General features: G+C 45.5%; 1 protein-coding gene and 1 long non-coding RNA gene across 4 annotated transcripts in view; one reads left to right on the top strand and one right to left on the bottom strand.

The window, feature by feature from the left end:
* polg2 (polymerase (DNA directed), gamma 2, accessory subunit) overlaps positions 1 to 21352 on the bottom strand; it is a 78237-nt gene that overhangs the window by 11593 nt on the left and 45292 nt on the right. For all 3 annotated transcript variants that reach the window (XM_088000728.1, XM_088000727.1, XM_043715038.2), the window contains 2 exons: positions 13979 to 14059; positions 8814 to 8914 (listed from right to left, as the gene is read on the bottom strand). In XM_088000728.1, coding sequence (XP_087856854.1) covers positions 8814 to 8914; positions 13979 to 14059 — 182 coding nt within the window. The remainder of the gene's footprint in view (positions 1 to 8813; positions 8915 to 13978; positions 14060 to 21352) is intronic.
* The window catches only part of LOC122562266 (uncharacterized), a 34561-nt gene continuing 22167 nt past the window's right edge, over positions 8959 to 21352 (top strand). Inside the window, exon 1 of the long non-coding RNA XR_006315271.2 lies at positions 8959 to 9128. This is a non-coding gene — a long non-coding RNA (uncharacterized LOC122562266). The remainder of the gene's footprint in view (positions 9129 to 21352) is intronic.

Below are 21352 nucleotides of genomic sequence, written 5' to 3' on the forward strand. Positions count from 1 at the left end.
AGAGAGAGAGAGCATGCGCGAGAAGTGGAGAGAGCACGCGCGAGAGAGAGAGAGAGAGCACGCGCGAGAGAGAGAGAGCACGCGCGAGAGAGAGAGAGCACGCGCGAGAGAGAGAGAGCACGCGCGGAAGAGAGAGAGAGCACGCGCGAGAGAGAGAGAGAGCACGCGCGAGAGAGAGAGAGAGCACGCGCGAGAGAGAGAGAGAGCACGCGCGAGAGGAGAGAGAGAGAGCACGCGCGAGAGAGAGAGAGAGGAGCACGCGCGAGAGAGAGAGAGAGAGCACGCGCGAGAGAGAGAGAGAGCAACGCGCGAGAGAGAGAGGAGCACGCGCGGAGAGAGAGAGAGCACGCGCGAGAGAGAGAGAGAGCACGCGCGAGAGAGATAGAGAGAGAGCACGCGCGAGAGAGAGAGAGAGAGAGCACGCGCGAGAGAGAGAGAGAGAGAGCACGCGCGAGAGAGAGAGCACGCGCGAGAGAGAGAGAGAGCACGCGGAGAGGAGAGAGAGAGCACGCGCGAGAGAGAGAGAGAGAGCACGCGCGAGAGAGAGAGAGAGCACGCGCGAGAGAGAGAGAGCACGCGCGAGAGAGAGAGAGAGAGAGAGAGCACGCGCGAGAGAGAGAGAGCACGCGCGAGAGAGAGAGAGAGCACGCACGAGAGAGAGAGAGAGCACGCGCGAGAGAGAGAGAGAGCACGCGCGAGAGAGAGAGAGAGCACGCGCGAGAGAGAGCACGCGCGAGAGAGAGAGAGCACGCGCGAGAGAGAGAGAGCACGCGTGAGAGAGAGAGAGAGAGCACGCGCGAGAGAGAGAGAGAGCACGCGAGAGAGAGAGAGAGAGCACGCGCGAGAGAGAGAGAGAGCACGCGCGAGAGAGAGAGAGAGAGCACGCGCGAGAGAGAGAGAGCACGCGCGAGAGAGAGAGAGAGCACGCGCGAGAGAGAGAGAGAGCACGCGCGAGAGAGAGAGAGAGAGAGCACGCGCGAGAGAGAGAGAGAGAGCACGCGCGAGAGAGAGAAAGCACGCGCGAGAGAGAGAAAGCACGCGCGAGAGAGAGAGAGCACGCGCGAGAGAGAGAGAGAGCACGCGCGAGAGAGAGAGCACGCGAGAGAGAGAGAGAGCACGCGCGAGAGAGCACGCGCGAGAGAGAGAGAGCACGCGCGAGAGAGAGAAAGCACGCGCGAGAGAGAGAGAGCACGCGCGAGAGAGAGAGAGCACGCGCGAGAGAGAGAGCACGCGCGAGAGAGAGAAAGCACGCGCGAGAGAGAGAGAGCACGCGAGAGAGAGAGAGAGCACGCGAGAGAGAGCACGCGAGAGAGAGAGAGCACGCGCGAGAGAGAGAGAGCACGCGCGAGAGAGAGAAAGCACGCGCGAGAGAGAGAGAGCACGCGAGAGAGAGAGAGCACGCGCGAGAGAGAGAGAGCACGCGCGAGAGAGAGAGAGCACGCGCGAGAGAGAGAGCACGCGCGAGAGAGAGAGAGAGCACGCGCGAGAGAGAGAGAGCACGCGCGAGAGAGAGAGAGCACGCGCGAGAGAGAGAGAGCACGCGCGAGAGAGAGAGAGAGAGCACGCGCGAGAGAGAGAGAGCACGCGAGAGAGAGAGAGCACGCGAGAGAGAGAGAGCACGCGAGAGAGAGAGCACGCGCGAGAGAGAGAGAGCACGCGCGAGAGAGAGAGAGCACGCGCGAGAGAGAGAGAGAGCACGCGCGAGAGAGAGAGAGCACGCGCGAGAGAGAGAGAGCACGCGCGAGAGAGAGAGAGCACGCGCGAGAGAGAGAGAGCACGCGCGAGAGAGAGAGAGCACGCGCGAGAGAGAGAGAGAGCACGCGCGAGAGAGAGAGAGAGCACGCGCGAGAGAGAGAGAGAGCACGCGCGAGAGAGAGAGAGAGCACGCGCGAGAGAGAGAGAGAGCACGCGCGAGAGAGAGAGAGAGCACGCGCGAGACAGAGAGCACGCGCGAGACAGAGAGCACGCGCGAGACAGAGAGCACGCGCGAGACAGAGAGCACGCGCGAGACAGAGAGCACGCGCGAGACAGAGAGCACGCGCGAGACAGAGAGCACGCGCGAGACAGAGAGCACGCGCGAGACAGAGAGCACGCGCGAGACAGAGAGCACGCGCGAGACAGAGAGCACGCGCGAGACAGAGAGCACGCGCGAGACAGAGAGCACGCGCGAGACAGAGAGAGAGCACACGCGAGAGAGAGAGAGAGCACGCGCGAGAGAGAGAGAGCACGCGCGAGAAAGAGAGAGAGCACGCGCAAGAGAGAGAGAGCACGCGCGAGAGAAAGAGAGAGCACGCGCGAGAGAAAGAGAGAGCACGCGCGAGAGAGAGAGAGAGCACGCGCGAGAGAGAGAGAGCACGCGCGAGAGAGAGAGAGAGCACGCGCGAGAGAGAGAGAGAGAGCACGCGCGAGAGAGAGAGAGAGCACGCGCGAGAGAGAGAGAGAGAGAGATACGGTGCGAGATACGGTGCGAGATACGGTGCGAGAGAGAGAATTTTATGATGATTTTGCGTAGCCATTGCTGATTACGAAATGCAATCTCTGTAAAAGAGAGCGAGCGCGTGAGAGCGTGCGAGCGAGAGCGCGAGGGAGCGCGAGCGAGAGGGAGCGCGAGAGAGAGGGAGCGCGAGCGAGAGGGAGCGCGAGCGAGAGGGAGCGCGAGCGAGAGGGAGCGCGAGAGAGAGGGAGCGCGAGAGAGAGGGAGCGCGTGAGAGAGGGAGCGCGTGAGAGAGGGAGGGAGCGCGTGAGAGAGGGAGGGAGCGCGTGAGAGAGGGAGCGCGTGAGAGAGGGAGCGCGAGCGAGAGGGAGCGCGAGCGAGAGGAAGCGCGAGCGAGAGGGAGCGCGTGCGAGAGGGAGCGCGAGCGAGAGGGAGCGCGAGCGAGAGAGCGCGGGTGAGAGAGCGCGGGTGAGAGAGCGCGGGTGAGAGAGCGCCGGTGAGAGAGCGCCGGTGAGAGAGCGCCGGTGAGAGAGCGCCGGTGAGAGAGCGCGGGTGAGAGAGCGCGGGTGAGAGAGCGCGGGTGAGAGAGCGCGGGTGAGAGAGAGCGGGTGAGAGAGAGCGGGTGAGAGAATTTTATGATGATTTTGTGTAGCCATCGCTGATTGCGAAATGCAATCTCTGTGAAAGGTAATATTAATTTAGCTTTAATTGACTGTTCTTACAGACCATGATTGCCCCACTGTCAATTCTAACTAGTCATATCTTCTGTCTTATTTGAATTACAACCCTGAAAAGAAAGCATGTTTAATTCGAGTTCATGAATCATTTAAAATACAACCCTATGGTAACTTTTTAGCCCCAGGTACAGAATGATTATGTATTTATGATAATAATCAGGAGTCTGCTCCTAACTTAAAAAATTATTCTAAATTTAACTTTGAAGAGATTCTGACACAATCTGTCAAGAAGCCATTTTATGGTCAAAGTTTGCTCTTGCTTATGAGTATCGGTGTTATGTTGTAACAGTGATGCTACTGATAAACAAAGGGGAAGATAAAATTAAACTAAACTGTCTATAAGAGATTTTTATTCCAGACTACCAAAGAGTACGATCTCCGGGACGAACCAAGAAAGGCTTACAGGTCTGAGTCCACAAGGGATTCCATGGGCCATCTCAAATCTGTACTTAAAACTACCACTCGCTGTCTTCTTTTGGCCAGCCAATTTTGTATCCAGACAGCCAAATATCCTTGTAACCCATACCTCCTAACTTTCTGAATGAGCCTACCATGGAGAATCTTATCAAATGCCTTACTGGCTCCATATACACCACATCCACTGCTCAACCTTTGTCAACTTGTCTCGTCATATCCTCAAAGAACTCAATAAGGCTTGTGAGGCATGACCGGCCCCTCAAAAAGCTTTGCTGACTACCTTTAATCAAACTATGTTTTTCCAAATAGTCATAAATCTTATTTCTCAAAATCCTTTCCAGTACCTTGCTTACCACTGATGTAAGACTGACTGGTCTGTAATTTCCAGGGATTTTCCTATTCCCTTTCTTGAACAGATTAATAACATTCGCCTCCCTCCAATCAGTCAGTACTACTCCCGTAGAGAATGAGGATGCAAAGGTCATCGCCAGAGGCGCAGCAATCTCATTCCTCGTTTCCCATAGTAAGCTTGGATGTATCTGGTCCGGCCCTGGGGACCTATTTTGATGCTTCCCAGAATTTTCAGCGCACCCATTTTCTCTAATCCCTCCCGCCAAGGTTTCTTCCTGCCCCCTCCTAGCTCTCCTCAGTCCATTTCTGAATTCTTTCCTAGCTACCTTCTAATCCTCTAAAGCTCTGCCAGATCTTTGTTTCCACAACCTTAAGTAAGCTTCCTTCCTCCTTTTGACGCGAAGCTCCTCTGCTCATGTCATCCAAGGCTCCTTCACCTTACCGTTCCTTACCTGTCTCAGTGGGACAAACTTATCCAACACTCGTAACAAGTGCTCCTTAAACAGCCTCCACATTTTGTTGTGCATTTCCCGTAGAACAATTGTTCCCAATTTATACACTACTGCTTCTGTCTAATAGCAGTATAATTTCCCCTCCCCCCAATTAAATACCTTCCCAAACTGTCTGTTCCTAACTCTCTCCATGGCTATGGTAAAGGTGAGGCAGTTGTGATCATTGTCACCGAAATGCTCTCCAACCGAGAGATCTGAAACCTGGCCTGGCTCGTTGCCTAGCACCACAGCCAATATGGCCTCCCCCCATCTATATATCGAGTCAGGAATCCTTCCTGGACACACCTGACAAAAACGGCTCCATTCAGACCATCTGCACTAAGGAGGTTCCAATCAATATAGGGGAAGTTGAAGTCACCCATAACCACAACTCTGTTACACCTGCACCTTTCCAAAATCTGCTGTCCAATCTGTCCTTCCATCTCTCTGCTGCTATTGGGGAAGTCTATAGAAAACATCCAATAAAGTTACTGCTCCTTTCCTGTTAGCGACTTCCACCCATACTGAGTCAGTAAACAAACACTCAATGACCTCCTTTTCTGCAGCCGTGATGCAATCTCTAATTAACAATGCTATTCCCCCTCTTCTTTTAGCCCCTTCCCTGTTCTTTTTAAAAGATCTAAACCCTGGAACATCCAACAACCATTCCTGCCCCTGTGAAATCCATGTCTCTGTTACGGCCACAACAGTATAGTTCCAAATACTGTTCCACGCTCTAAGTTCGTCACTCTTACTTCTGACACTCCTTGCATTGAAACAGACACACTTCAACCCATCCCTTTGCCATATCAACTGTGTATCCTTGCTGACAGACACTCTGCATTCTATTTCTGCCCATTCAACAACTAACTTCTCCTCTGAGCTGTAGCTCTGGCTCCCATCCCCCTACCAAACTAGTTTAAACCCTCCTAAAGTGCACGAGCAAATCTCCCGCCCAGGACATTAGTGCCCCTCCAGTTTACGTGCAACCCTTCCTTCATGTACAGGTCCCACCTTCCCCAGAAGGTACCCCAATGATCTACATATCTGAAGCCCTCCCTGCTACACCAGCCCTGTAGCCATGTGTTAAGCTGCACTCATTCCCTGTTCCTTGCCTCACTAGCACGTGGCACCAGTAGTAATCCTGAGACTACTACTCTGCTTGTCCTGCTTTTTAGCTCCCAACCGAACTCCTTGAAAGAGCCTTTTAGATCCTCATCCCTTTTCCTAGCTAGGTCATTGGTGCCAATGTGCACTACGACTTCTGGTGCTCACCCTTCCCCTTCAGACTCGATCAGAGACATCCCGGACCCTGGCATCTGGGAGACAACATACCTTCTACGAGTCCCATTCACGACCACAGAACCTCCTGCTAGTTCCTCTTACTAATTTGAATTGCCTACCACTAGCTCTCTTCTATTCTACCCCACTTCCCTTCTGAGCCACAGAGCCAGGCTCATTGCCAGAGACCTGGCCACTATGTTGTCCCCCCAACAGTATCCAAAATGGTATACATATTATTGAGGGGAACGGCCAGAGGATTCCTGACTGTAACCCACCTACCTTTTTCCTGTACCTGAGGTGAGACTACCACTCTGTAACTCCTGTCTATTACCCCCCCCCAACCTCCCGAATGATCCAAAGTTCATCCAGCTTCCTAATCTGTTTTCAGAGGAGCTCGAGTTGGGTGCACTTCCTACAGATGAAGTCAGTGGGGACACTATTGCTCACTCTTACTTCCCACATCCAACATGAGGAGCATGCAACTGCCCTAATATCTATTCATACTGTTCTGAATTCACAAAGAGACTATTGACAAAAAGACTAGTAACCTTACCGAATCAGCGCATAACCTTTTGGTTAGAGAGGAGGATGGGTGGGAGACACTTTCTCAGTTGTGTTTCGGGTAAAGCAACTGCTCAAATATATCATCTCACTTATTCGGCAGTCCCGCATCTGCTCTGTCTGTTCACAAGGTAAGTTATTAAAGGATTAGTTTACCTTCCCGGCAGTCCCCGGTACTTGCTCTCACTGCTCCTGCTGCAAAAATGGAGGCTGCTGATCCAACAAGGTAAGTTATTTAAGAATTAATTTACCTTCCTGGCAGCCAATGTGCCCTTGCTTTCACCACTCTTGCTGCAGTTGCAAAATTGGAGGCCACTGATTCCATGACGCAAGTTATTTAAAGATTAACTAACCCATCCGATAAGTCTTCTCTGAAATGTCTTTGATACGTGGCTTGAGTCTTCCTGTTTAGGGTCTGTTGTGCAGGAATCAGTGGATTATACTTATTAGGTAAGCATTACTCCTCAATACATTGTATAGGTGTTTTCCCTCAGCTTTTCACGGTTTCTGGGTGTTGCAGTGCGTTGTGGCCCATTTAACTAATTAAATAATCTTAACAAATAATTGTCCCATTAATCATCAGACTTAACTTTCCACAGTGGTGAATTAATTTGATATATGTCCTTAAAAAAATGCAGGGAGACCAAACATATTGTGTTATTTCTGCAGAATCACGATGGCTTATTTTCTGAATTTACAGGTTAGTTTGTTCATTAATAAAGAAGTTGCATCACTGAGCTACTAATATTTTTCCAAGATATGGTTCTCCATAAGACCAAATTGCATAGAAGTAATCCATTAGCTTTCTTTCTAATTTTGTTGATTTGTAACATTTATCTTTATACTGAGCAGAGGACCAAATGGAAAAAAGCTAGTTTGTGATGAACTACTGAAGCCCAATACTGCTACTTTGGTTTACTGACAGCTAATAGAAAGGGGGAACAGAATGGTCTGATTCCACAAACTTTTCTTCAGAAAATAGAAGGCTTAGGGTTTAGACAAATGTGCACAATAAATTTTAAAAGGATGGTGGGGAGCCCATCATGTACACTGAATCAAATTGGCTGCAGTCCGGCATCTGTAGTATTGGGGACAGAGAGAAAGTGAAGATGGATCATCAGCTCACCACTTCTGACCAAAGATGTTTGAGGAGCTTCAGCTTTGTCTTTTGCACTGATGTGAGAGGGTTCCGATCATTGAGAAGAATGCTGTTAACGAGGCTGAACTATTCTCATTACCAGCATCCTTCTCAATGATGAGATCCCTCCCGCATCAGTGCAAAAGACAAAGCTAAAACTTGTGCAAATATCTTCTGTCAGAAGTGGTGAGCTGATGATCCATCTCTGCTCCCTCTCCGTCCCCAATATTACAGATGCCAGACTACAGCCAATTTGATTCAATGTACATGATAAACAGCTAAAACATTTGAAACAGCAAAGGCCCTGTCAACAGGTGGGTGTGGTAGTAAAGATTTCTTCTCCAAGACTGGCCGCACCACTAGCTATTCCAGTACAGTTACAACTGGCATCTACAACACAGCATGACAAATTGCACAACCTGAATGAAGATTTTTGCTGATTACTATCAAACAGCACTTACACAGCAATAATCAATGTTTGGGTTTCACCAGGGCCACTTAGTTACTGTCCTCTTTACAACCTTGATCTGAGTATGAGCAGAGCAGCTGAATTCTACAGAAAAAAAATTACTGCCTTTGATACTAAGGCAACATTTACAGCATAGCATAAAAAAGCCCTTATCAAAATTGAAGTTAAATGAAATCAGAAAGGACTCCACCATTGAAGGAGTCATATATGGTTTTAAAAAAAGTGGTTGAGTCTGTTAGAAGCCAATCATTGCAATCTGAGGATGTACTGCAAGAGTTTCTTTGTTTAGAGTCTTAGGTTAAAAGATGTTCAGCTGCTTTGTCATAATGAAAAGAAATGAAGGTTTGTTGATAGCACAATGAGATACAATGCTGTGGTTTTCAAGAGGCTATTTTGTCCTTTTTTTTGAAGCTGAGTTATAAGGCAGAGGTGGTACGCTGAATACTGAACACCACCTGGGGAAACAGCTTGTAAGGTCTTGGTTTTTTTTTTAAAAAGTTGGAACAGTGGAAGCCGGCTGGGTGTGGCCAGCTCTCATAGACCAGGCTTTCCAGCTTTTTTTAAAAGTCTTTAAGTTTAGCTGTAAGCAGAAGCTACTGGGGACTATTCAGTAATACTGCTGCAAGCTCCCCTTCAAGTCACATTACATTATGACTTTGAAATATATTGATATTCCTTCAGTCACTGGGTTAAAAATTTGGAACCACCCTTTACTTTCTGACAGCACTGTGGATGTACTTACACAGGATGGACTACAGCTGTTCAAGAGTGCAGGTCACCATCACCTTCTCAAAAGGTTATTAGGGTGGGCAACAAATATTAGCCTTACCTATACCTCCCACTTTTCATGAACAAATACAAAAAGAAACTATTTAAGTTAAAGAATTCTCATCAAAGTTATTCAATTATAATGAGAAACAGTGTTTCTTACTTCATGATTAGTTGCTCCAATGATGTGTGCATGGTTTCCAGATAGCCAGGCCACACTGTGATTCTCTTCTCTAAGATACTGCGGAATAGCCCCTCACATACCTAAAAAAAAAGGAACTAAATGGTAAAATAGCAAAGGTGAACATCTAAAGTGAAGACAGGATAATGGCTGAAAATCCTTTACCTCTTGGATGGACCTGAAAAGAGCTGCTTCTGCTTTTATTTTTGACAGAATAAAAACCTACCCAAAATGCTAACGAATTGTACAAGCAGGACGAGTTGCACCTGAATCAGACGGGCACCAATATCCTGGGAGGTAGGTTTGCTAGCACTCTTCGTGGGGGGGGGGGTTTAAACTAATTTGGCAGAGGGATGGGATCCGGACTTGTAGTCCAGCAAGTAGGTTAGCTGTTTTTCAGGATGTCCAAGAATGTAGGGAGAAGGTAGCACTGACAGGGAATACTTGTGGACACAGATGGGCTCAAGTGTGTATACTTCAACGCAAGGAGTATCAGAAATAAGGTGGGTGAACTTAAGGCGTGGATCGGTACTTGGGACTACGATGTTGTGGCCATCACGGAAACGTGGATAGAAGAGGGACAGGCATGGTTGTTGGAAGTTCCTGGTTACAGATGTTTCAGTAAGATTGGGGCGGGGTGGTAAAAAAGGAGGGGGGGGTGGCGTTGCTAATTAGAAATGGTATAACGGCTGCAGAAAGGCAGTTCGAGGGGGATCTGCCTTTGGAGGTGGTATGGGCTGAAGTCAGAAATAGGAAAGGAGCAGTCACCTTGTTGGGTGTTTACTATAGGCCCCCCAATAGCAGCAGAGATGTGGAGAAACAGATTGGGAAACAGATTTTGGAAAGGTGCAGAAGCCACAGGGTAGTAGTCATGGGCGATTTCAACTTCCCAAATATTGATTGGAAGCTCTTTAGATCAAGTAGATTGGACTGGGCAGTGTTTGTGCAGTGTGTCCAGGAAGCTTTTCTAACTCAGTATGTAGATTATCTGACCAGAGAGGAGGCCACAATGAACCGGGACAAGTGATGGGCTTGTTAGTGGGTGAGCATTTTGATGATGGTGACCACAATTCTGTGACTTTCACCTTGGTTATGGAGAGAGATAGGTGCGTGCAACAGGGTAGGTTTTACAATTGGGGGAAGGGTAAATATGATGCTGCAAGACAGGATCTGAGGAGCATAAATTGGGAGCATAGGCTGTCAGGGAAGGATGTCGTTGAAATGTGGAACTTTTTCAAGGAACAGATACGACATGTACCTGTCAGGCAGGAAAGAGATGGTCGTGTGAGGGAACCTTGGTTGACAAGGGAGGTTGAATGTCTTGTAAGGAGGAAGAAGGAGGCTTACATAAGGTTGATGAAACAAGGTTCAGACAGAGCGTTGGAGGGATACAGGATAGCCAGGAGGGAGCTGAAGAAAGGGATTAGGAGAGCTAAGAGAGGGCATTAAAAAACTTTGGCGGGTAGGATCAAGGATAACGAGGAGAAAGTGAGGTTTGCAGATGCTGGAGATCAAAGTTGAAACTTTATTGCTGGAACAGCACAGCAGGTCAGGCAGCATCCAGGGAACAGGAGATTCGACGTTTCGGGCACAGGCCCTTCTGCATTCCTGAAGAAGGGCCTGTGCCCGAAACGTCGAATCTCCTGTTCCCTGGATGCTGCCTGACCTGCTGTGCTGTTCCAGCAATAAAGTTTCAACTAGGATCAAAGATAACCCCAAGGCCTTTTATGCGTATGTGAGAAACATGAGAATGACGAGAACGAGGGTAGGTCCGATCAAGGACAGTAGTGGGAGACAGTGTATTGAGTTGGAAGAGATAGGAGAGGTCTTGAATGAGTACTTTTCTTCAGTATTTACAAATGAGAGGGACCATATTGTTGAAGAGGAGAGTATGAAACAGACTGGTAAGCTAGAGGAGATACTTGTTAGGAAGAAAGATGTGTTGGACATTTTGAAAAACTTGAGGATAGACAAGACCCCCGGACCTGACGGGATATATCCTAGGATTATGTGGGAAGCAAGAGAGAAAATTGCAGAGCTGTTGGCAATGATCTTTTCGTCTTCACTGTCAATGGGGGTGGTACCAGGGGATTGGAGAGTGGTGAATGTTGTGCCCCTGTTCAAAAAAGGGAATAGGGATAACCCCGGGAATTACAGACCAGTTAGTCTTACTTCGGTGGTAGGCAAAGTAATGGAAAGGGTACTGAGGGATAGGATTTATGAGTATCTGGAATGACACTGCTTGATTAGGGACAGCCAGCATGGACTAGTGAGGGGTAGGTCTTGCCTTACAAGTCTTATTGAATTCTTTGAGGAGGTGACCAAGCATGTGGATGAGGGTACAGCAGTGGATGTAGTGTACATGGATTTTAGTAAGGCATTTGATAAGGTTCCCCATGGTAGGTTTATGTGGAAAGTCAGGAGGCATGGGATAGTGGGATGTTTGGCCAGTTGGATAGAGAATTGGCTAACCGGTCGAAGTCAGAGAGTGGTGATAGATGGCATTTTATTCAGCCTGGAGCCCAGTTACAAGTGGAGTTCCGCAGGGATCAGTTCTGGGTCCTCTGCTGTTTGTAATTTTTATTGATGACTTGGAAGAGGGAGACAAAGGGTGGGTCAGTAAATTTGCAGATGATACGAAGATTGGTGGAGTTGTGGATAGTGAGGAGGGCTGTTGTCAGCTGCAAAGGGACTTAGATATGATGCAGAGCTGGGCTGAGGGGTGGCAAATGGAGTTCAACCCTGTCAAGTGTGAGGTTGTCCATTTTGGAAGGACAAATAAAAATGCGGAATACAGGGTTAACGGTAGGGTTCTTAGTAAGGTCGAGGAGCAGAGGGATCTTGGGGTCTATGTTCATAGATCTTTGTTGCCACTCAGGTGGATAGAGCTTGTAAGAAGGCCTATGTGTATTAGCGTTCATTAGCAGAGGGATTGAATTCAAAAGTCGTGAGGTGAAGTTGCAGCTGTATAGGAACTTGGTAAGGCCACATTTGGGGTACTGTGTGCAGTTCTGGTCGCCTCGCTTTAGGAAAGATGTGGAAGCTTTGGAGAGGGTGCAGAGGAGATTTACCAGGATGTTGCCTGGAATGGAGAATAGGTCGTACGAGGATAGGTTGAGAGTGCTAGGCCTTTTCTCATTGGAACAGAGAAGGATGAGGGGTGACTTGATAGAGGTTTATATGATCAGGGGAATAGATAGAGTAGACAGTCAGAGACTTTTTCCCTGGGTACAACAGAGTGTTACAAGGTGACATAAATTTAAGGTGAAGGGTGGAATGTACAGGGGGGATGTCAGGGGTAGGTTCTTTACCCAGAGAGTGGTGGAGGCATGGAATGTGCTGCCTGTGAGAGTGGCAGAGTCAGAATCATTGGTGACCTTTAAGCGGGATAGGGACACAGATAGGTGCTTAAGCTAGGACAAATGTTCAGCACAACATCGTGGGCCGAAGGGCCTGTTCTGTGCTGTATTGTTCTATGTTGCCCTCTTCCCATATTGTCACCTTGTGATCAAGTTTTCTGACAAGTAATTGCTAAAACTCATAGTTGGGTTGCTGCTCAATATAAACTGTTTTTGGTAGTGGAAGGGAGAGAATAGAAATTGTGCTTTAAGAAAAACCATCTAACAATACCTTCAGGCTTTCAATGGTCTGGGTCTCCATATGCTACAACACTTTGCTTTTTATATAAGTATAACAGTTATTTTAATCACAGCACCAGAGACCCGGGTTCAATTCCCGCCTCGGGCGACTGACTGTGTTGAGTTTGCACATTCTCCCCGTCTCTGCGTGGGGTTTCCTCCGGGTGCTCCAGTTTCCTCCCACAGTCCAAAAATGTGCAGTTCAGGTGAATTGGCCATGCTAAATTGCCCGTAGTGTTAGGTGTAGGGGTATGGGTCTGGGTGGGTTGCGCTTCGGCGGGTCGGTGTGGACTTGTTGGGCCGAATGGCCTGTTTCCACACTGTAAGTAATCTAATCTAATTTCCAAAGATCATTTACAGTACAGAAATATAACATTTTCTCTTTAATTACTTAATTGACTGAGCTTGGGAAGGACTAGTGGTAATATTACTAAAGTACTATTTCAGAGACCTAGGTAATCCTTTGGGGACCTAAGTTCAAAACCCACCATGACAGATGGTGGAATGTGAACTCAATAAAAATCCACCACTTCCTCTAGCAGCTCGTTCCATACACGCACCACCCTCTGCATGAAAAAGTTGCCCCTTTGGTCCCTTTTAAATCTTTCCCCTCTCACCTTAAACCTATGCTCTAGTTCTGGACACCCCCACCCCAGAATAAAGACTTTGTCTATTTATCCTATCCACATCCCTCACGATTTTATTAACCTCTAAAACGTCACCCCTCGGCCTCCAAAGCTCCAGGGAAAACATCCCCACCTATTCAGCTTTTCCGTATAGCTCAAACCCTCCACCCCTGGGTTCACAGCATTCTACCAATAGGAGGGAAACCAGAATTGCATGCAATATTCCAAAAGTGGTCTAACCAATGTCCAGTACAGCCAGAACATGACCTCCCAACTTCTTTACTTGATTCTCTGACCAATTAAGGCTGGATATCGAATGCCTTCTTCACTGTCCTATCTATCTGCAACTAACCTATCAATGACCATGAAACTATTGTTGATCGTGGAAATTCCCATCTGGTTCACTAATGTCTTTTAGGGAAGGAAACTGCTGTCCTTACCCAAGTCTGCTGTAGATCTGCAGCAATGTGGTTAGCTCTTAACTGCCTTCTGGGCAATAAATTCTGGATTGGCCAGAGTTGTCCACATTCTGCGAATAAAAAAAAAATTCTACCCCCCCTCCCCCGCCACAAAATAAATCTTCTTATTTGTGTAAACTATTCCACGGTGTAGCATGACCACAAACTGTCGTTTAGATAGATTGTTCAGGTTCCAAAAGTACATAGAGCAAAATGTCCTCGCTGATGAAAGCTTTATTACTGAATACAAATACGCTATTTGCATTCAAACATAATTTAAAAATTCAGAACAGTGTAACAGATGTTGCAAGGCCACGTGATTGCAACTTGGTTTGAACAAAGCAAGTTATGCAATCAAAATCATCGGGAAAGACAGTTGATCAGTGGCCTATTTTCATTGTTTCTGGAGTTCTTCACAAACATACCTGACGCAACTCAACTGTAGGTCCCTTGCCCATGTCCAAACCCACTTTAATTGGAGATAACCGTGGATGAAGTTTTAGCACCTAAAAATGGAACAGCTGTGACATTATTTTCAGCAAAGAAAATGTTTAAACCGCAGCAATAAATTAACTTACTAGATAGCACTGACATAACTAGTGGTAAAAGAAAACCAACAGTCCAATTTATAAATGACCCAAAACTACCTTATAGGCACAGAACTACTAAATAAAATTATTTTGCTTATTTATTTTGCAAACTGACTTCAGTGCACATCTGTTTTTGCACATTTCAGCAATATATTTGTTAAATTTAGTTGCAACAAATGCTTCCGGAGTATCGGTTCCTGTCATCTGGTGGTTTTGTGGTTTCGCTATCAAGTCTGTAATATCGCTGAACACTATGAAAAAAACACATTAATTACAATGTTTGTCGAAGTATCTCTAATTGCTATAGCAAACATTGGAACTTGTTTTGATATGAAATGACACCATCCTCAAAGTTAATCTCTCACTGAAATAGCTGATTTGGGAGAGGGAGATGCGCATCATTCAGGTCCCATCTCCCCACAAGGGGTATGTGTACACTTAAACTGACAAACACACTATTAAATGGCATCAATAAAATTAGAAGCACAAATAGTAGCATATAGTATGGCAGAAAAAGTTTCAGGGAGCATAACCTGTAAGTGTACACTGACAATAGGCAGTAGTACGGGAAAACAGAAAGCTATGCTGAGAACCAGAAACAACTCTTACAAGGACTGAGAAAGCCATAGCTTCAAACATCAAATTTGGAAGATGGATGCAGAAATAAGATTTGATAGAAAGATTCCCACTAGAAAATTGGATATTCTTGGTGGTTATTAAAATATGTTGTGCAATTTTCCATTTTTACTTATAATTGCCACTACTGTTTTGTTTCGAATAAGTAGGGAAAATAGTAAATACATTATTTAAGAACTACTTCAATAACACTTTAATTGGTTTTGCCTTCTGTATACGAAAGTATCAGACTGCATAAATAAATTGAATCAGCTTAAAACTCCACCTCATCCAATCTGAAGTGAACAAAATCTGATAATTGCAAGACATGTGAAATGTGCGCAAACATTAAAAACAATGGGGTGAACAGGTTGCAGAAGTGCCGATAACTTTACATAGCTATTTGGGCAGACTGGAAGGTTTAAAGTTTTACGAAAATCTGTAGCTTGGGGTGTAGATAAAGCTTGTTGGTCGGTTTACTAAGCTATTCGATTTTCTTGCAAATGTTTCATCTCCCTCCAGGATGACATTTTCACTGCTGTGTGACCTCCAGAAAAGTGCTTTCATTGTGATCTGCTCTGAATTTATACGGTTCTATTGTGTCAAGTGGTTCCACGTCTAGAGTCATAGAGATGTACAACATGGAAACAGACCCTTCGGTCCAACCCGTCCATGCCGACCAGATATCCCAACCCAATCTAGTCCCACCTGCCAGCATCCAGCCCATATCCCTCCAAACCCTTCGTATTCATATACCCATCCAAATGCCTCTTAAATGTTGCAATTGTACCAGCCTCCACCACATCCTCTGGCAGCTCATTCCATATACATAACCACCCTCTGCGTGGTAAAGTTGCCCCTTAGTTCTCTTTTATATCTTTCCCCTCTCACCATACACCTATGCCCTCTAGTTCTGGACTCCCCGACCCCAGGGAAAAGACTTTGTCTATTTATCCTATACATGCCCCTCATAATTTTGTAAACCTCTATAAGGTCACCCCTCAGCTTCAGACACTCCAGGGAAAATAGCCCCAGCCTGTCAGCCTCTCCCTGTAGCTCAGATCCTCCAACCCTGGCAACATCCTTGTAAATCTTTTCTGAACCCTTTCAATTCCACAACATCCTTCCTATAGAAAGGAGACCAGAATTGTACACAATATTGCTACAGTGGCCTAACCAATGTCCTGTATAGCCGCAACATGACTTTCCAACTCATGTACTCAATACTCTGACCAATAAAGGAAAGCATACCAAATGCCTTCTTCACTATCCTATCTACCTGCGACTCCACTTTTAAGGACCTATGAACCTGCACTCCAAGGTCTCTTTGTTCAGCAACACTCCCAACGACCTTACCATTAAGTGTATAAGTCCTGCTAAGATTTGCTTTCCCAAAATGCAGCACCTCGCATTTATCTGAATTAAAATCCATCTGCTACTTCTCAGCCCATTGGCCCATTTGGTCCAGATCCCCTTGTAATCTGAGGTAACCTTCTTCGCCGTCCACTACAACTCCAATTTTGGTGTCATCTGCAAACTTACTAACTGTACCTTTTATGCTCGCATCCAAATCATTTATGTAAATGACAAAAGGTAGAGGACCCAGCAACGATCCTTGTGGCACTCCACTGGTCACAGGCCTCCAGTCTGAAAAACTCCACCATCACCCTCTGTCTTCTACCTTTGAGCCAGTTCTGTGTCCAAATGGCTAGTTCTCCCTGTATTCCATGAGATCTAACCTTGCTAATCAGTCTCCCATGGGGAACCTTGTTGAACGCCTTTCTGAAGTCCATATAAATCACATCTACTGCTCTGCCCTCATCAATCTTCTTTGTTACTTCTTCAAAAAACACAATCAAGTTTGTGAGACATGATTTCCCACAAAGCCATGCTGACTATCCCGAATCAGTCCTTGCCTTTCCAAATACATGTACATCCTGTCCCTCAGGAATCCCTCCAACAACTTGCCCACCACAGAGGTCAGGTTCAGCAGTCTATAGTTCCCTGGCTTGTCTTTACCACCCTTCTTAAACAGTGACACCACATTTCCCAACCTCCAGTCTGCCGACACCTCACCTGTGACTATCGATGATACAAATGTCTCAGCAAGAGGCCCAGCAATCATTTCTCTAGCTTCCCACAGAGTTCACGGGTACACCTGATCAGGTCCTGGGGATTTATCCACCTTTAACCGTTTCAAGACACCCAGTACTTCCTCCTCTGTAATCTGGACATTTTACAAGATGCCACCATCTTTTTCCTTACAGTCTCTATCTTCCATATCCTTTTTCATAATAAATACTGATGCAAAATATTCATTTACTATCTCCCCCATTTTCTGTGGCTCCACACAAAGGCTGCCTTGCTGATCTTTGAGGGGCCCTATTCTCTCCCTAGTTACCCTTTTGTCCTTAATATATTTGTAAAAACCCTTTGGATTCTCCTTAATTCTATTTGCCAAAGCTATCTCATGTCCCCGTTTTGACCTCCTGATTTCACTCTTAAGTATACTCCTACTTTCTTTATACTCTAAGGATTCACTCGATCTATTCTGTCTATACCTGACATATGCTTCCTTCTTTTTCTTAAACAAACCCTCAATTTCTTTAGTCATCCAGCATTCCCTATACCTACCAGCCTTCCCTTCACCCTGACAGGAATATACTTTCTCTGCATTCTTGTTATCTCATTTCTGAAGACTTCCCATTTACCAGCCGTCCCTTTACCTGCGAACATCTACCTCCAATCAGCCTTCGAAAGGTCTTGCCTCATACCATCAAAATTGGCCTTTCTCCAATTTACAGTCTAGTTTTGTACTGAAGTGGTCTGTAGATGGGGTCTATTTCAACGTCACCCTCTGGGTGACATCTTCACTGTTGTGTAACCTCCAGATGAAGCAATTTTGTTGTGATCTGCCCTGAATTTATACAGTTCTATTTTGTCAGGTGGCTCTACTTCTAGTTTTGTACTGAAGTGATCTGATGGGCTCTATTGCAACATGTTTGTTTATGAAACCAGTGGATGAATACCAGGCGTCCAGGAATTCCCAAGCTTGTCTTTGTTTAGCCGGCCCAGTATTGTAACGCTGCCCCAGTTGAATTGGTGTCCTTCATTGTCAGTGTGTATTGATATGAGGGACGACTGGTCGTGTTGTTGTATTGCAAGCTGATCTTAGTGTATTCTGGCAGCGAATTTCCTGCCCTTTTGTTCTATGTAAATTTTCTCGCAGTTGCAGAAAGGTATTTTAAACATCACATTTCTCCTGCATGTTGTGGGTATGGAGTCTTTTGTCTTGGAATGTTTACTGGTGAAGTATGGCTTCTGGTTTGTGTACTGTCATTATTTTCAGAAGACAAAAGTCTTGCTGTCAGTTCAGAGACATCCTCAGGCAGGATAGTGTGGTCAGAATGTTTTTTTGGGGGGGGTTTTGACAACCACAATGTTGTCTTGGTGTTGTTTGTATGCCAGGCATCAGCGGATGAAGCTGTTAGGATGCCTTTTATTGGCAAAGACTTTGTATCAGTGTTTCTTTTCTTTCAGGCTAAAGAAAGACAAGCTTGGGAATTCCTGGAGGCCTGGTATTCGTCTACAGGTTTTATAAACAAACATGTTGCAATAGAGCCCATCAGATCACTTCAGTACAAAACTAGAAGTAGAGCCACCTGACAAAACAGAACTGTATAAATTCAGGGCAGATCATGACAAAAGTGCTTCATCTGGAGGTTACACAACAGGGAAGATGTCACCCGGAGGGAGACGAAATGTTTGAAAGAAAATCAAGGTGCTTGGTGAACCCACCAAAAACTTCAGATTGGAAGATTGCAAATATAACATTGCCAATCTAGATAGGAATGAAAGAAAACAGAGCGCTAAAGGCTAGTTTTCTTTGCAAGCACTTACATGATCATAAATAATTAGGCCAAGTCAAGTTTTATGAAAAATAAATCATATTAGACAAATTTATTGAGCTTAAGGTCATAACTAGCAAGGAAAATAATGAAGAACCATTAGAAATTGTACATTTAGAGAGGTATTCAATAAATCAGGATACAAAACAATAGTTGCACACAATATGGCCTTATGCAATTGAACTTACAGACAGAAGTCAGTATAACCCTATAATTTTCAGGTTGGTAGTCTTATTAGTGGAGAGCCATAAGAACAAATGCTCATCTACATTTTATACGAAGGACATGTCCAGGTTTTATGGTACAAAGCTAGGTGGGAAAGTAACCAAAATAAAATAATCAGTTCTGAAGAAGTTGTATAAAAACAAAAATATGCCAATATTGGAAACCTGAAATAAAAACAAAGTGCTGCATAGAAGAACTGCTTTTTTCCCAGCCAGAAAGGTAGAGGTCCTAAAGAGGAGTCATATCAGAGTCAAGATGTTAACTCTCCTTTCTCCGCAGTTTTTGCCAAACCAGTTGAATTTCTCCAGCACTTTCTTCTTTCATTACTGAAAAGTCACAATGGACAAACCTACTTCTCTCTGCACAGATGTTGCCAGAACTGCTCAATTTCACCAGCAAATGTTTGTATTTGGGGTAAAAGTAACCTGTCAGGTGCTCAACAAGGTACCTTACAAAAGGTTAAGTCATAAGCTAAGAGCCTATGGTGTTAGTGGTGGTACATTGACATGTAAAGAGAATTGCCTCATGGGCAGAAAACAGTGAGTGGGGATAAGGGGTTCTTTCTCAGGTTGGTGATTTGTGACCCGTGGGGTTCCACGTGGATCAGTGCTGGGACCACATCTGTTTACAATAACTTGGAGGAAGGAAGTAAGTGAAGGCAGTATAGCCAAATTTGCAGACCACACAAAAATCGATGGAAAGGCAGAGATGCATATAGTTTACAGAGAGATATTGATAGGTTAAGTTGACATTGAAAATTGAAATTGTTCATTTTGGATGGGAGGACAAAAGAACAGTAATCTAAATGGAGAACAAAATGCACAAAGCTACAACACAAAGGCACTTGGGAAATACAGAAAGCTAGCACACAGGTGTAGCAGATAATCAGGAAGGCTAATGGAATGTTGCCCCTTATTTCAAAAGTCTTACTGCAAGTGTACAAGGTACGGGTGAGACCACATCTGGCATACCATGAGCAACTTTGGTTCCCCTATTTAGGTAAAGATATAATTTCTTTAGGGGCAGTTCAGAGAAAGTTCACTAGGATGATGCCCAGTATGGAGAGACTGACTTGTAAGCAAAGGCTAAATTGGGATTCTACCCACTGGAATGGAGAAGAATGAGAGGTGATTGCATTAAAACATACAGAATTCTTAAGGGGCTTGGCAGGGTAGGCTGTTTGTCGGTAAATGCTGAGAGGTATTTCCCCTCACGGGACTTTGAGGACGAGAGGGCATAGTCTCAGAAAAAAGGGAGCCAATTAATACTGAGATGAGGAGGAATTTGTTCTCTCAGAGGGTCGAGTCTTTGGAACTCCTTGCCACAGACAGCAGTGGGGGCAGATTTATTGTTTATATTTAAGGCTGAGATTCTTGATCAGTAGGGAAATTAAGGGTGATGGGGAAAATGCAGGAAAATAGATATGAACAATGTTAGATCTGCCTTGATACCATGGAATAGTGGAGCAGACTAGAGGGGTCAAACAGCCTACTCCTGTTCCATTTTTTAAAAAAATGGTCTTATTGGTGAACAAGTGTGCAAAAGAACATACAGGTAGTTCTTCTATAATGCGATGGTTGCATTCTTGTACAACCCTCCCAATACAGAAAGATTGCGCTTTAGAAACAATGCTTAAAGTGTTGGCGATGTACAACCACCACACATTGTAAAAGTTCATGCATTAGAAACAGTCTCCCCAGTTGCAATACAGCAAATTTGAATTAATGAAACGCGCATTATAGCAGAACGACCTGCATGTACAAATTAGATGTAGACCATTCAGCCCCTCAAACATGCTTCAACATTGATTCCGGCCTCAACTCTACTTCCGCTGATAAAAACCATTCAGAATGATTTAAGTGTCCTTGGGATTAACCCTTTCTGTAATTATACAGAGATTTGGTGAAATCATAACTGAAGTACAGAATATGGTTTTGGAAGGATATTATAAATTTCAGAACTTAATAGCGGTTCATGGATTGAACAAATCAAAAAAAGATAAATTGTTACACACAGAAAGAAGAAGCAACAAATCTGTCTGGAATAAACTACTAAAGGACAAGGACAAACCTAAACAGGAATTGAAAGCAATTAGCCACATCTGGCAAAAGGCAGAGTAGAGGCTACATGAACAAAACTGCTTTGACACCTGCTTGATAAACTGGATACTTTATTGCCACCAAGGACAAGGATTGCCCTGCAGATGAATTTAAGGAGTTAACATAGAACATAGAAGAATTCAGCGCAGTACAGGCCCTTTGGCCCTCGATGTTGCGCCGATCCAAGCCCACCTAACCTACACTAGCCCACTATCCTCCATATGCCTATCCAATGCCCGCTTAAATGCCCATAAAGAGGGAGAGTCCACCACTGCTACAGTGGAAAGCTTTGCCTTTGAACAGATCGTTCAGACATAACGTAACAAAGAAACTAACTCTGAGAAGGCAGCAAGCTGCAGACT

The sequence above is a fragment of the Chiloscyllium plagiosum genome, unplaced genomic scaffold, assembly GCF_037043375.1.
Source record: "Chiloscyllium plagiosum isolate Xiang-an unplaced genomic scaffold, Cpla_swu_hap1 HiC_scaffold_25, whole genome shotgun sequence".
Taxonomy (NCBI): domain Eukaryota; kingdom Metazoa; phylum Chordata; class Chondrichthyes; order Orectolobiformes; family Hemiscylliidae; genus Chiloscyllium; species Chiloscyllium plagiosum.